Consider the following 13,077-nt stretch of genomic DNA (forward strand, 5'->3'; position numbering starts at 1 on the left):
TGATCTGAAGGTCCAAAGTGTGGCTCTGGACCACTGGGGGAGCTGTTATAGTGAAGGGATGAAGGTGTGGTTGCAAACTTCACAAAGACAACCAGAGGGACTGGTTTCAACCTATCTACCCTCTTCTGAACTGATGATCATACCCATGACTTGGAATGAGGTGAGGTTTCTACTGACCTTCCCACCCTCCAGTGAATTAATCACTTGGGATCAAGCCACTGCCTTAAATAATCTGAGTCCCTGTGTTCACACACCCCACTCCAACCACCCCAGTCCCCCTCATTGTCAGCAGCTGGAGCTGTTCCCATTCCCTTGGGATCCTGAATTCGAAGTTCTGTACTGGAGGTACAAGTCCCCAGTGTAAGAGGTCAGGAGCACTTTAGACCCCAAGCCTCCAACTCAGCCTCCAACCTGAAATAGCTCAGTTGTGATTTAAGTGGTAAACTGGATGCTACTGGGGTCTCCCAAACAAAGGCAACGTTTATTTGGCAAAGGCCCATAAACTTCCAACAATGTGACTGAGGTAGCAGGATTTGGAAGATAGTATCACTTAGGTGAAAAAAATGCCATTGACACTACCAAATTTAAATAATCATTTAATTAGGATTTCATTAGTATTTAATATTGCTTTTTTCAATTCCAAAAAGTTAAATTTCCACTTCTTAGCAGATTTGTAAAGTACAATATTAACTTTATACAAAATGAGCAATTAAGCAAACACCATTATTTCACATTCTTCAAAAATACAAATTCATATTTACTCATTTTTTGGGTTTGGAGGGTTCTTCCTTTGGAAGTACTGAACCTGTAACTAACATTTTCACATTGCTCAGTGGAAGTCAGTTGTTCCCATGTTTCATATTTAAATAAATTCCTTTGATATAGACGTTTACATAATCCTAATAAAACTGATATCCGGGATTTTAAAAACCATTACCGAAAGCTTGGGCCTATGATAAGTGTGTTAGAAGTGAAAACGACGGAGAGTCTCAGTGCCTGGCTGGCTGATCTAGGCTGGAGTCACAGCAGAAGGCCTCCTCCTGGCCTCCTCCCAAAGAGGAGCTCGGAGTCCTCCTCCCTCCCCCCACCCCCCCACATCCCCAAGGAACCTGCTGGTTCCCTGTAATAATACTCTCTCCATCTCCAGAATATTACAATATTGGATGTGGGTGGTTGAGTCAGGCAGAAAGAGCTGCAGCCTCCAGCAGGCACAAGGCCAGGAAAGGAGAGAGGCTAAGAGAAGGCTGTGACTTTGTACCACAGTTGCAGGTAACAAGGATATTGAGAAAAACAAAAAGAAAAAACCATCCACACCATCCCACCTCCTGCCCCCAGCCCTGCCTGATGCTGCTGAAAAGTGTCATATGAAAAAATTTCCTGTAACAGAACAGCAGAAGCTGCATTGAATTTAAAGGGCCCTCTGTAGGAGAAGCCCAGCAGACCCTACTGGGAACACAACAGATCAGGCTTAGAAATCTGGAGACAAGAACAAAAGCTTAGACTTCATACATTCTGACATCAATATCCAGTTTAATTTGCATTTTCAGTGCAGACAGAATCCAACTGTAGAACAGGAGATACAGTGAGACAAAATACCAAAAATTAGGATTAGCCCAGCCCACAATCATCACCTTAAAAACTATGGATCACATTGGGAAAAAATTCCCCCCAAATATGTCAAAGGGAACATTCCAAATGAAGACTTAACCAATCAGAAATATAGGTATCATTTCCTCTTGCTCTCTCCCTCCCTTCCTCAAAATGAGGAAGGGTCAACTCCCTAGTTTGCCCATAGAAGTCACTTGGAGATTTGCTCTACAGGAAACAGCCCGTTTTGGTCGGAATTTTACTTTAAGACTATTCGTCTGAACTAATTTTCCAATGAGAAGAGGAAATTAAAGGCCTAAGGGCTGTCCTCCACCTCTGATAAGTCACCTGACAAGGCTGAGGTGAATGCTACAGCTCAGTTTACTGGAGTCAGTGAACACTGAAAGAGTTTCCTTTTGTGGACAAAGAGAAGGGAAAAGGAGAGCTACACATCAGAGAGCTGGGAATGGTTCTTTCTTCCTAGATACAAATATTTGTGATTGGAAGTCCAGTAAGACATTTAACAGTGCTGCTGCAGTTACAAAAATCCAATGAATTCCCTGACTCTGTAGGAGTCTTTATAACAAGACAATGGCCCTGATTGCCAATATAAAAGTCTAGAAGGTGCAAAGTTCTGCCCCAAGACCAACTTGTCCCTTCCCTTTAAGCTTTTCTCACTGCCCTCCCAGGGCAGGAGAAAGACAGTGAACTGCAGCTGAAAAGAGGCTGTGTCTGTGTAGGGGGGTGATCTCCAAATGGGCCAAGGGAAAAGTGATGAGCAGCTCTTCAGAGGAGAGCCCCTCTCCCCCTTTCAGCCCAGGGAGCAGGGAGAGGGTTTGCATAGATTTCATAGTTAGTTGCTAGGAATGCATAATAGTGTTTCCTTACAGACAGGGCACCATGTTGTGAAACTGAGCAACACCAAGCCTGGGCCAGGCCAAGGCAGGGTCTGCGTGGGGTAACATCCACCAAACTACAAGTATTGCACCAACGTAAGTGCTTTTCTCTTCACACCTCCATTTTCTCAGAGAAAAAAAATAAAACTTTGTGGAAAATATATATACAAAAGAAATTGCAGCAATCGGGTTAAGGATAACATAACCTAAAGTGCTTTTTAATTTTTATTATTTTTTTTAAATACCAGTATGAGGTTCTGCAAACTCATCTCTCTGGAAACATTCAGCATTGTACCAAGTCTCTCCAATGAAACCTTAGCCTCCATTATTCCAAACCAGTCTGTAGGTCCTCATCCTGACCCTCCAAGCCATAGGTACACCTAGAGGATTCCTTCCTGGGGTTCTCTGACCCCTTGAGGATTCTACACTTCACGTCTCCTTCCTATGTACCATGAACTCCTTCTGGAAAAGGCAGAACTCAATAAATAACCCCAACCCTAGTGACCAAACCAGTGGTTCCCCAAGAGGTGAGCAGCCCCATGGTGAGGAGCTAGGAGGCCTCTCCCCATCATATTCCCTCCCCCTCTTTTTTTTGCTTATTCCAGAAGGAGACTCTTCATGGATGGGCACAAGTACACAAGCTTGCATGCATGCACACAATGACACACATACACACACACAAACATACACATAACCTCTGAGGACCGGCAGTGCTGGTTGTCACTGAATCTGGAGCGCAGTCCAGTTTGAGAACACAGTTTAAGGCAGCTTGGTGGTGCCCGCCAAGGCTGACTTTCCTTGCCAACCACCTCAGCCTAAAAACTCCAATCCATGGTATGAAGCAATCATTAAAGAAGCAGTGAGATAAGGCATGCCTCAATTACCCTTCTAGGCCATGAGACCCATGAGCAATTCCAACCTATAGGTGCAGCCTTTTCTTCTAAAGTCTACCCTCTGCAGTCTCTATGGGGACCCCCGTCTCACAAGTTGAAGAACCCAAACTCCCACCGAAGGGTCTTTCTGGTCCCAGTTCAACTCTGAGCTTGCTCCTCTCTGGGTCCAAGGCACCTTACCCTTGTCAGGGGCCTAGCTTGGAGAGGACGCCCAGCCCAAAGAGTTCACGTAGACAAGAAGGGAGTTTCTTTCATATCCATAGGAACTTAAAGAGACTGGAAGAGAAGACTGCCCTCTCAGGCAAATTACCCTGCCTCATAAGTCTGCTCATCATCAACATCATTTTAAAGGGATTCCTGATTTATCAAAAGATGGACTTAAGAACTCTGATCACTGTCATCTGGACAACTTCTTGTTTAATGATTGTGAGGTTTCTATGATCTACCTGACCAACCCTAAGGTCATCACCGAGTGACAAAACCTTAACTTGTTCAACTGGAAAAGTCTGTTCATCTGAGCCACAGTGTGTGGATTTGTACAATCCTCCTGCTCCCCTGCTCAGCTCAGGCAGATCTGTGAAGATGACAAGAGTTGGCACCTAGAAAACCATCTAGAAAATAATGACGTGACTATGAAAAGGGACAGTTTTTAATAGGCCTCCTTAATGTTTCTGGGTCCAGGCCTGAATCCTCAATGAGCCATAATCTTATTGGAGAAGGAGCTTGGTCTGTTCAGATTCAGAATGGGATGGAAGGGTGTAGCCCAATACTTTGTAGCTCCTCCCTCATCCCCCTGGACATGAGCAGAATAGAATAGTCTCAGCTGTAAAAGAGGGTGTGTGTGTGTGTGTGTGTGTGTGTGTGTGTGTGTATGTGTATGTGTGTGTGTGTGGTGTGTGTGTGTAGAGGGGGGCAAGGGTGGAGGGGGTCTTTGAGCTGTTGATAAAACAGCATGGACAGTTGCAAAGATAGCATAGGTTCAGCTCCTTCAAGGAAGCCTTTCTATTGCAATCAAGTATTGATACTTCTATACACAAAATGGTATTACTGGATGTACCACATTGCAGTAACAGGAAGTCCCCATCCCCCCTTTCTGGGAGATAAGACTTCATTTACTCCCCTTTTCAACTACTTTTCAGCCTTTGCTTCATTATTCCTAGAAAGGCAAATAATTCACCTGATTAAACCTTACTTTTCTCTTCACAACAATAACCACCTTTCCTGGGGTGGGGTAGGGAGAAGGGAAGGGGCAGGGAATCTCTGAACAGCCTGAAGCTCAGAGATCAAACTGACTGCCCTGGGCACCTACATGGCTGTCCCTGAATGCTGGCTTGGGAAATGAAAGAGGCAAATATATCTTTGTGGTCATTTGGTGGCTAGGGGTCAATGAGGAACTCGAGCCCTTGAAAGAAGGAAGAAGGTAAACTCTTAGTTGTCCTTGGCCTACATATATGGGGTCTGCGGTATACTCTGGCTCGTGGGACATCCTACTCCCTCCAAATAGGAAGCAGGAAGGAAAAGGACTACAGAGGAGGCAGAAGGCCCGGCCTATGTGCCGGGTGGAACTAAATTTCTGAATTCTATGGGCAAAGATGTTACCATTCTTTATGACTAAGTCACAAGAGCTCCTTGACATAAAACAACAAAAACTGTAAGATACTGTTCTTAAATGAAATGACTTGGAGCCATAGCCAGAGAGAAGTGGATAAAATTCTATAAAGATCAAACTTTTTTCTTTTTTTCTTTTTTTATATAATGAAACATAACAAAACATTCCAAATGAAAAAAAAAAAAACCTTATTGCAACACTTCAGGCTTTTTGGTGGAAGGGGGAGTTTTTTTTATTTTGCTTTACTTTACCCTGAGTAGGTTAGAAGATCATAGTTTTCATATCAAATTACTAAGCTATGTTGCACATGTCAACAAAGAAATGATACTCGTTTGCATTAATAAGAATACAGGGCAAAACCAGACAAGAAGCAGCTGATTCGCTGAACCAGGACCCCAACTAGGGCAGCCTACCCAGGCAATTCCACTCCAGCTGAAGACTCCCTTCAGCCCTCACCTTGTCCTGACAAAGTTGGCCCACCTTTGCTCTGCAAAGGTCAAGTGGCCCAAGAGAGGGCATAAGTCAACAAAGAGACTCTACACCAAACTTTGTAGTCAGCTCAAAGGTACAAACAGGGATCCTTTCTCTCCTTGAAAGGCACCACAACCTATAACTCCCAACAGCCAAGAGAGATCCTGGAACAGCCAAGGAGACAAAGGAACCGTGACTACTTTGCTAATGTCCATCCTGAACACGCGACACATCCTAGTGCTGGTCTTCTACCCAACAGAAGTCAGTGCCCCGTCTGGGCCCCAAGCCACACATCAGGCTCTCCGAGTCCCTGTCTCTGCAGCCACTGGCCTCAGCCTTCCCTGAGGCTCCTTGCCACACACCAACCATACGTGAGTCCTGCCCAACACACACACAGCTTCTTCCTCTACGGCCACTCTTCCCCCTCTTTGGGGTTGGTGGCCTGCACTCCAGTTTGTGGCTTAGTCTCAAATCTACCCAGAATCTACCTGGGGAAGAGAGCTACCCCAAGAATTGTAATGAGACCACACTACCAAAACTGCAGATGCCCAATACAAGTAATAAACACTCCAAAATGGATGGAAACCACACCCGTTTCCATTTCGAATTTTTATGCATACGAGTAACCTTAATTTCCATGTTCACATGACAATAAGCAAAAGTGACATACAGTGCAGCCAAAATAGTTCATTTATAACTTAGCTTTTTTTTGTTTTTGTTTTTTTGTTTGTTTTTTGTTGTTGTTTTTTCTCCAAAGATCGGTTCCTTAAAATGGACATTCCTGGGATGGGAATCAAGAAATGATGTCTGAGAAGCACAACTTCCCAACAGCAAACCTCTTCATCCTTCAAACTTCTGACCCCCAGATGGAGGCCATCTGTTCTTCCAGCTCTGCTCAGAAGGAAGCGAGCCAAGGGCGCTTCATTTAGCAAAGCTGCTGGCTAGGCCGATATCCTCCTCCCCCTGCAGTAGTGCTTCGATGGGAATCAGGTTGGAAGGGGTGTCCGGGCTCTGGAGGGACAAGAACTCTGATACGTCCATGGCACTTAACGACTCAGTCTGAGAGTCTGAAGGGTTCTCTGCCTGTCTACTCCGGCTGCCAGAAGGGGAGGAGGAAGAAGAGGATGATGACAATGGGGCAGAAGGCGGAAAAGTCTGAGGGGGTAGATGTAGGGATGGGCCATCAGGGACCCGAGTGCTGGGCTCTGGAGGAGGTGGTGAGGAACAGCCCTTCCTCTGGCTGCTGCCAGCAGCCCGGTCCTTGGCAGAGTCTCGGCAGGCACACTGGCACTGACAGGCCTCCTCCTGTTTGATGATGATCACAGGAACACTGAGGCCAATCTGCTGCACAGAGCTCCCTGGGAAAGAGCAAAGGGGAAGAAAGGTCGCTGCTCTAGTGGGAGGAGAACATGGAGCAGGGGTTTTTAACTTGGGCTCCAGAAACCTCAATAGACTGCTGGGGGGGGGAGGGGGACTAAAATGTAACATTCCTCATCCTCATCCTGAAAGGGTTTGTCACAGACTTTAGCAGGATCTCCAAGAGGCATATGCTACTAAAAGGCTAAGAACGTTCTTGGCTGCTGAATTTGGAAACCTGTAGTTTTGCTGCTACTGCTGGTTTTGGGTGATTTTTTTTTTTGACCTGTGATTTCAGAGGTACTAGGTACAGTAAGAAAAGGGAAGGGAAGGAAACTGCTTCTATGAATATTAAGACAGAACCTTCTCTACAACTAAAAGGTTAACCAGCCTCTCGAACACCTTGCCTCTCACATACAAGGACAGGTGGAATGTCATGGAAGCAGGTGTAGTCACTGTCTTCTACATGGGAGACAGCAGGGGAAGCAGGAAGAACAATGGCCTGGAAGTCAAGAGACCAAGGTTCCAGTTACAAGCTCTACTCCTAACTCTAATATGACCCTACACAAAGTACTTCCTCCCTCTAAGCCTCAGGGAATGATAGGTGCAGCATTCCCCTTATGCAGCTGTTGTAAGGAACAAATGAGATAACAGATACAAAACATCTCACAAGATACACAGCAAAACACCCCATCATTTAAGAAATAATGGCGATAATTCTGGCCAAAGTCTGATATGTGTACAATCCTTAGCGAGGCTTTATGGGGAAGGGAGATTTGAGCACCAAGGTATTAATTACGGAGCTCACACTTGCCCTTTCCTCAACAATAAACTGAGATTCATAAACTTTCTGGTTTGGACAAAGAAAGAACCTGCTTCCATCATAAAACTGAAAATTACAAGGCTAAAGGCACAAGCACAGGGCTTTTCAAGTTTTACCAATGAAAAATGAAGACCATTTAGGTTCTAAGCAAGCAGGATATAATGCTGAGTTGACTGATGCTAATGAAATATAATAAAACTGCAAAGCTGGCTAAGTCAACAAGACAAGCACTCATGTTCCAAGGGGTAGACTTTCTCTGGGAAGTAAGAGGCAATACACTTACCTGCGCTGCCAGCAACAGGGACTGCAGTGGTAAAAAACACTTTCTCTACCTTAGAAGCTTGTTGCTGAAAAAAAAAAATCCCATTTATGACAACCAAAACAGAGGAGATGTACAAAGAAGCCAGTCCTTCCCCATTGACTGCGGCCACCCAGAACCGAGCTACCAGAATCCATCCAAATGGAGGCCATGTTCATCTATGTTTCTGAACTCACCGTGCAGGCACGAGCCTGCTAATAATGCTCTGAGGGTCAAGCAGGATAGAAAACCACTTCTAAAGGACATGAATTCAGGGAAGGATGGATGGGACTAGATGGCTTCAACCAGCTGAGACATTTTATAAAAACATTTTCAGGAGCAGCTAGGTGGTGCAGTGAATAGAGCACTGGCCCTGGAATCAGGAGGACCTAAGTTCAAATCTAGCCTCAGACACTTAACAAAAAACTAGCTGTGTGACCTTGGGCAAGTCACTTAGCCCCAACTGCCCTACCTCCCCCCCCCCCAAAAAAAAAAATTCTAAAAACACTCTCAGAAAGGTTCTAAAAGGACAGAGCAGATGCTGTCAGGGTCAGGGTCCTCGGAGCAGGTGTTAAGAATGGGCCTTTTCTAGCAGCCTGGCTTTGTCTCAAGGAGGAAACATGTTCTATGAGAGTTATTTTCAGGCTGTATTTGAAGAGGATAAACCAAAGGCAGGGTATTTCTTCAAATAACTAGGACCAAATTTAAAGGTGTTGTCTTTGCAACCTTCTCTGAGATTTACATCCCCCTATCATAGAAAAAATGAGTAAGAAAGAGTATGAATGTGTTCTTGAATAGGGTTCTAATGAAAGATCTTGGAGCCTAATACAAAGATCACTGGATCCAGAGTTGGAAGACCTAGGTTCAAATCTCAGCTCTGATACTTACTACCTGCAAATTAATTTACCCCCTGTGACCCTAGGTAAGTTATGAAACCTCTCCAAGACATCTCATCATAAAATTAGATCGGGCTAGCTGATCAAGCAGTCAGTCAATGAACACTGATTAAAGCACCTTCTATGAGCCAGGAACCATGCTAGATGTTAAGAACAATGTCTAAAAAGGGAACCAGCCCTAATCTCAAGGAGCTGATCTGGAAAGTCTCCTTCCCTTGAGGATTCAGGATTCTACTGTTCCATGTACAAATCCCTCCACATGCTTTATATATTCAGACTCAGTGTCTGGTACTCACAATTTGCTCTTGGTTCTGGGGAGGGCCAGTTGCACCATTGAGTATCCATTGTAGATTCTGGTCTCCCATAACTATGCTGGACTGCAGAATAGCCGTGCTGGGAGTTGGGGTGATGGTTATGGTGGGATTGCTCGTCAGAACAGGGGTGGCCCCCAGAGGCAGAGTCTGAACCAGAGCTGGCATAGCCTCAGTTGTAGTTGGTGGTGCCGCTGTTACTGGGGGAGCCCCAGCAACTACAGAAAGTCCTGGCACGAGGGGCTGCGGCGGCTGAGGGTGTGGAAGAAACTCTTGGTGATTAGCAGCAAACTGTGTGCTGTGGGCAACTGGCCCTTCTGGAGGCTGTAAAATAGCAGGGGGGGTCCCAAATGCAGCTGGCTGGGAACCAGTTCCTATGGAGGGAGCAGTCAGAGGAGGAGGAGCGGGCGGTGTGGAGGCAGGTAGTGCAGACTGGGAAGGCTCGGAGATGCCAGGCTGCAGTACAAGTGGAAGAGATAAAGATGCTGAATCTCCCGTGGAGGGTGGAACAGCGGTGACTGACTCTGTATCACCATTAAAATTTTCAATCAAGGCAGCTGGCAAGAAAAAGAAATAAGAATGTATGCACTGCATCTCCCAAACCTGGCCCTCCCTCCCCGCCAACACACACAGAGCAGTCACTGGGACACCTGCGGCAGTCACAGCCCCTCCCCAGAACCCCTGCCTGCAGGTGGCTTCTGCTTTTTGCCTCAGGGAAAGGTGGCCAGGGTCACGAGCTCCACTGGCAACCTTAATCCTGAAATCTGAAGCCCTCTGCCTAAGCAAAGAAATCTCAAGTACTGAAGCTTTGCTTAGAAATGTCCTGGGCTTCTATGCTTGGCCTGCCCTTCTGGAGCAGGAGTGATAGGCAGACCTGCTGACCCTGGAGAGGAGGCTTTTCAGAGAATCGAATCCAGGTCAGTAACACTAACATGTCTGGGGCCCTAGCCTGCCTCTGCCTCTTCCTCAAATATGGGTGTGATGCGCCCAGAGCAAGTACCATTTGTTCTTAAAAAAAACAAAAAACACAGCTCTGCTTTTCAAGCATAACAGTTCTATGGAGGAGTACTTCAAAAAGCCAGGGATTTTTGAAAAGGGTCCTTGAGGTCTTGTGAGCTGACAGGCCCCACCTTAGAAAGCCAACACTAAACATGAAACCCATCAACCTGACCAAACCCATGCTCAGTTAAGGAACAAACCTGTCTGCTTGTTTTCCTGGATGGTAATATCATCTGAGTTCTGGAACATTGATTCAAAGATGATTGCTGGTGAAATTGTGCTAAGGTCTTGGCCATGAGTCTAGGAAAGGAAACATGCCAAAATGTGAGTGGGAATAAAAACGAAGGTTTTCTGCTTATACTTGTTAGAGCTCCAAAGCATGGACTTTGGAGGGGATGGGCCTTTGAAGAAGGCTGCATCTGGAAATCTGCCTTTGAATTCTAGCTTAGGGCTTTTTCTTTCTCTCTCCTCCCCCTTCCTCTGCCTCTTACTACCTCTGTAGTCCTGAGGAAGTCACACCTCCTCTGTGGGCCAGTTTCCCTATTTGTAAAATTAGCAAGTTACACTAAATGGTCTCTAACATTCTTTCCAATTGCTAAACCCATGATCCCTAGGACCATGGGCATGACTGGGTAACTTGCCTACAATCATAAAGGAGGTGAGTGGCAGAGCACAGACTAAAACCCAGGTCTCCAGATTTCTAGCCCACTATTCTTTCTGTATCTCATGCAGCAAGAATCACATCAGTCTGTTCTGGAGCCTGAAGCAGGGTCCCAGCTTTCCCACCACATGGCCTATCCCAGGTTTCTGTAGCACTCTCCTGGCTTCCACTCACTTCATTGTTCCTATGATCTTTATTAATCAGGAAAGAGCTTTGTAGGGGAGGCTAGGTGGTGCAGTGAATAGAGCACTGGCCCTGGAGTCAGGAGGACCTGAGTTCAAATCCGGCCTCAGACACTTAACACAAAAACTTATGTCACTTAACCTCAATTGCCCTCCAAAAAGCAAAAAAAAAAAAAAAAACAATCAAGAAGGAGCTTATCAGGGTCAGGCAATTTCGGGGGAGAGGTAGACTTTTTCTATCACCTCTCAGGAGCTGTGGTAGAAGTGGGTGTTTACCAGTCCAGTGCCTAATATCTACCCTGCCTGGTGGCCTCAGGGCTCTGGAAAACATTCTTCAGTAAGGCAAAGCTCTAGTTAGGGCCACTTAAGATGATCTAAAAGATTACAAGAAGATACTGGAATCCAAGGTATTCAGGTACCTCAGCATAGAGTCTAACCTCCTACCAGTGCTGAATCCCTTCTATCACATCCCTGACCCATGGTCATCTAGACCATCAATCTACTTGAATCCCTTCAGCCATGTTGTTAATGTCTGTTCATTTTGTATCACAACACATATAACCAAGCCTTCTTCTGACGACTTGAGGGCTAGAGAAAACCCTGGACTCTCCAAGGCTGTGCCAAAAGAGCACATGTGCTGGCAGGCCTGACTGCGCTAAAAAGGTCTGGCAGAGGCTCATGAGTCTGGCAGCCAAGGGCAAGCCCAGCAATGGGCAGGTTCATTACCAGAAGGCTTATCAGTGGGAGATGAATTTTTTTGGCCCACTGCTACTCCATATGACTTCTTCAAATGGGAAAAAAAATCACCCGAAGAATCAAGTCTTCAAAAGGAAGAGGGACTTTAATATGATTCTGAGAACTGCACCAAACAGCCTGTATAAGCACTGACTGAAGGTAAAGGTTTGTGAAGGTGAAAATTCATTGGGATGGTGGGAATATTTCCTAATTGTAACAGCAAATTATGGCCATCAGAGCTGAGGCCAAGAATGCCTCATCTCTAGAGGAAATGGGGAGGCCTCTCAAAGCTTTCCTTCAACACAATGTCACCAAAATCAATCATTGAAAAGCACCCTGTCATATAAGAGAAGTACCACATATATATCCTTACAAATATTTGATGAATAAAGGTTCTAAATTACCCAGTGGGGGGAGGCCCTCAGAAGAGGACCAAATCAGAGGCTTCTGATTAGAGAGGCACTGCACTGGCAACCCAAGATCAGAATTGCACAGAAAGGCAAATAGCCATGATGAAAGAATGGAGGCCAACCAAGTTCAGAGGAAGGCCCATACTAGTGTGTCTGTTTTGGGGTTTTGTTTTGACACTGCTCTCGTATATCCATATATCTTAATGGATGAAAAGTATACTTACTGTATTGGAATTTTCTCGTAGCTCAGAATCCTTGGATTTGAGGCTCAAGTCGCTCAGACAAAGTGAGTGGTTTGTGTCCTGCAGTGTTGGAAAAAAAACCCTAATCAACATTTATTGATGTAATTCCCAGGAGCAAGTGTTACTCCAAAGTCATATGGGCTTCTTTCACTTACCAAAAAGAAAGTCACTTAATTAGAAACCTGACTAACCCTTTATAAAAACACATTGCGCAAACAGGTTTCCGTAGCACAATATGAACTGTGCTTCAGGGCAGCAGTTCGTTGATGTGTGGAGCTATGAACCACTTCAATACAGCCAATGAATGACCCAACGGACTCTGCCCATCACCACAAAAAGCAATCTCCTGCTTTGGAGGAGAGAGACTTCTAAAGAGTCTGATTTCATCTGGGTGGGGGCTCCCTGTTGCTGGTCCTCATAAGACGCTTCCACCCTCTATAAGATGACACACTTCATAAACTGCTGTGGTCAGAATGATTCATTACAGGGAGCCAACATTCTGGGGCTGAGCTTGATGAAACACTGATAATGAATCACAAAATATTCGAGTTAGGAGGGACCTCTGAGGTTCTAAACCTAGAACACAGGTCCTTCTAACAATAAATGCTCTCTCCCTGCTCTCCTCCTTCTCTGGCTTCCTTTGAAACTCAATTCAAACACCACCTTATGCAGGAGAACTTCTTTCTCTAAGCATATCTTCTACCTACT

The 13,077-nt window shown here is 45.4% G+C and overlaps 1 protein-coding gene across 2 annotated transcripts in view; it reads right to left on the minus strand.

Moving 5' to 3' along the window:
- Nucleotides 1-583: 583 nt before the first annotated feature.
- The window catches only part of MTF1 (metal regulatory transcription factor 1), a 34,141-nt gene continuing 21,647 nt past the window's right edge, over nucleotides 584-13,077 (minus strand). For both annotated transcript variants that reach the window (XM_069067974.1, XM_069067975.1), the window contains exons 7-11: nucleotides 12,352-12,429; nucleotides 10,340-10,439; nucleotides 9,126-9,697; nucleotides 7,919-7,982; nucleotides 584-6,814 (exon numbers count right to left, since the gene is read on the minus strand). In XM_069067974.1, coding sequence (XP_068924075.1) covers nucleotides 6,378-6,814; nucleotides 7,919-7,982; nucleotides 9,126-9,697; nucleotides 10,340-10,439; nucleotides 12,352-12,429 — 1,251 coding nt within the window. In that variant the 3' untranslated portion in view covers nucleotides 584-6,377. The remainder of the gene's footprint in view (nucleotides 6,815-7,918; nucleotides 7,983-9,125; nucleotides 9,698-10,339; nucleotides 10,440-12,351; nucleotides 12,430-13,077) is intronic.

This window comes from Petaurus breviceps, unplaced genomic scaffold (assembly GCF_028583685.1).
Source record: "Petaurus breviceps papuanus isolate PSGF00001 unplaced genomic scaffold, PetGlider_PUasm1.0 90760, whole genome shotgun sequence".
Taxonomy (NCBI): domain Eukaryota; kingdom Metazoa; phylum Chordata; class Mammalia; order Diprotodontia; family Petauridae; genus Petaurus; species Petaurus breviceps.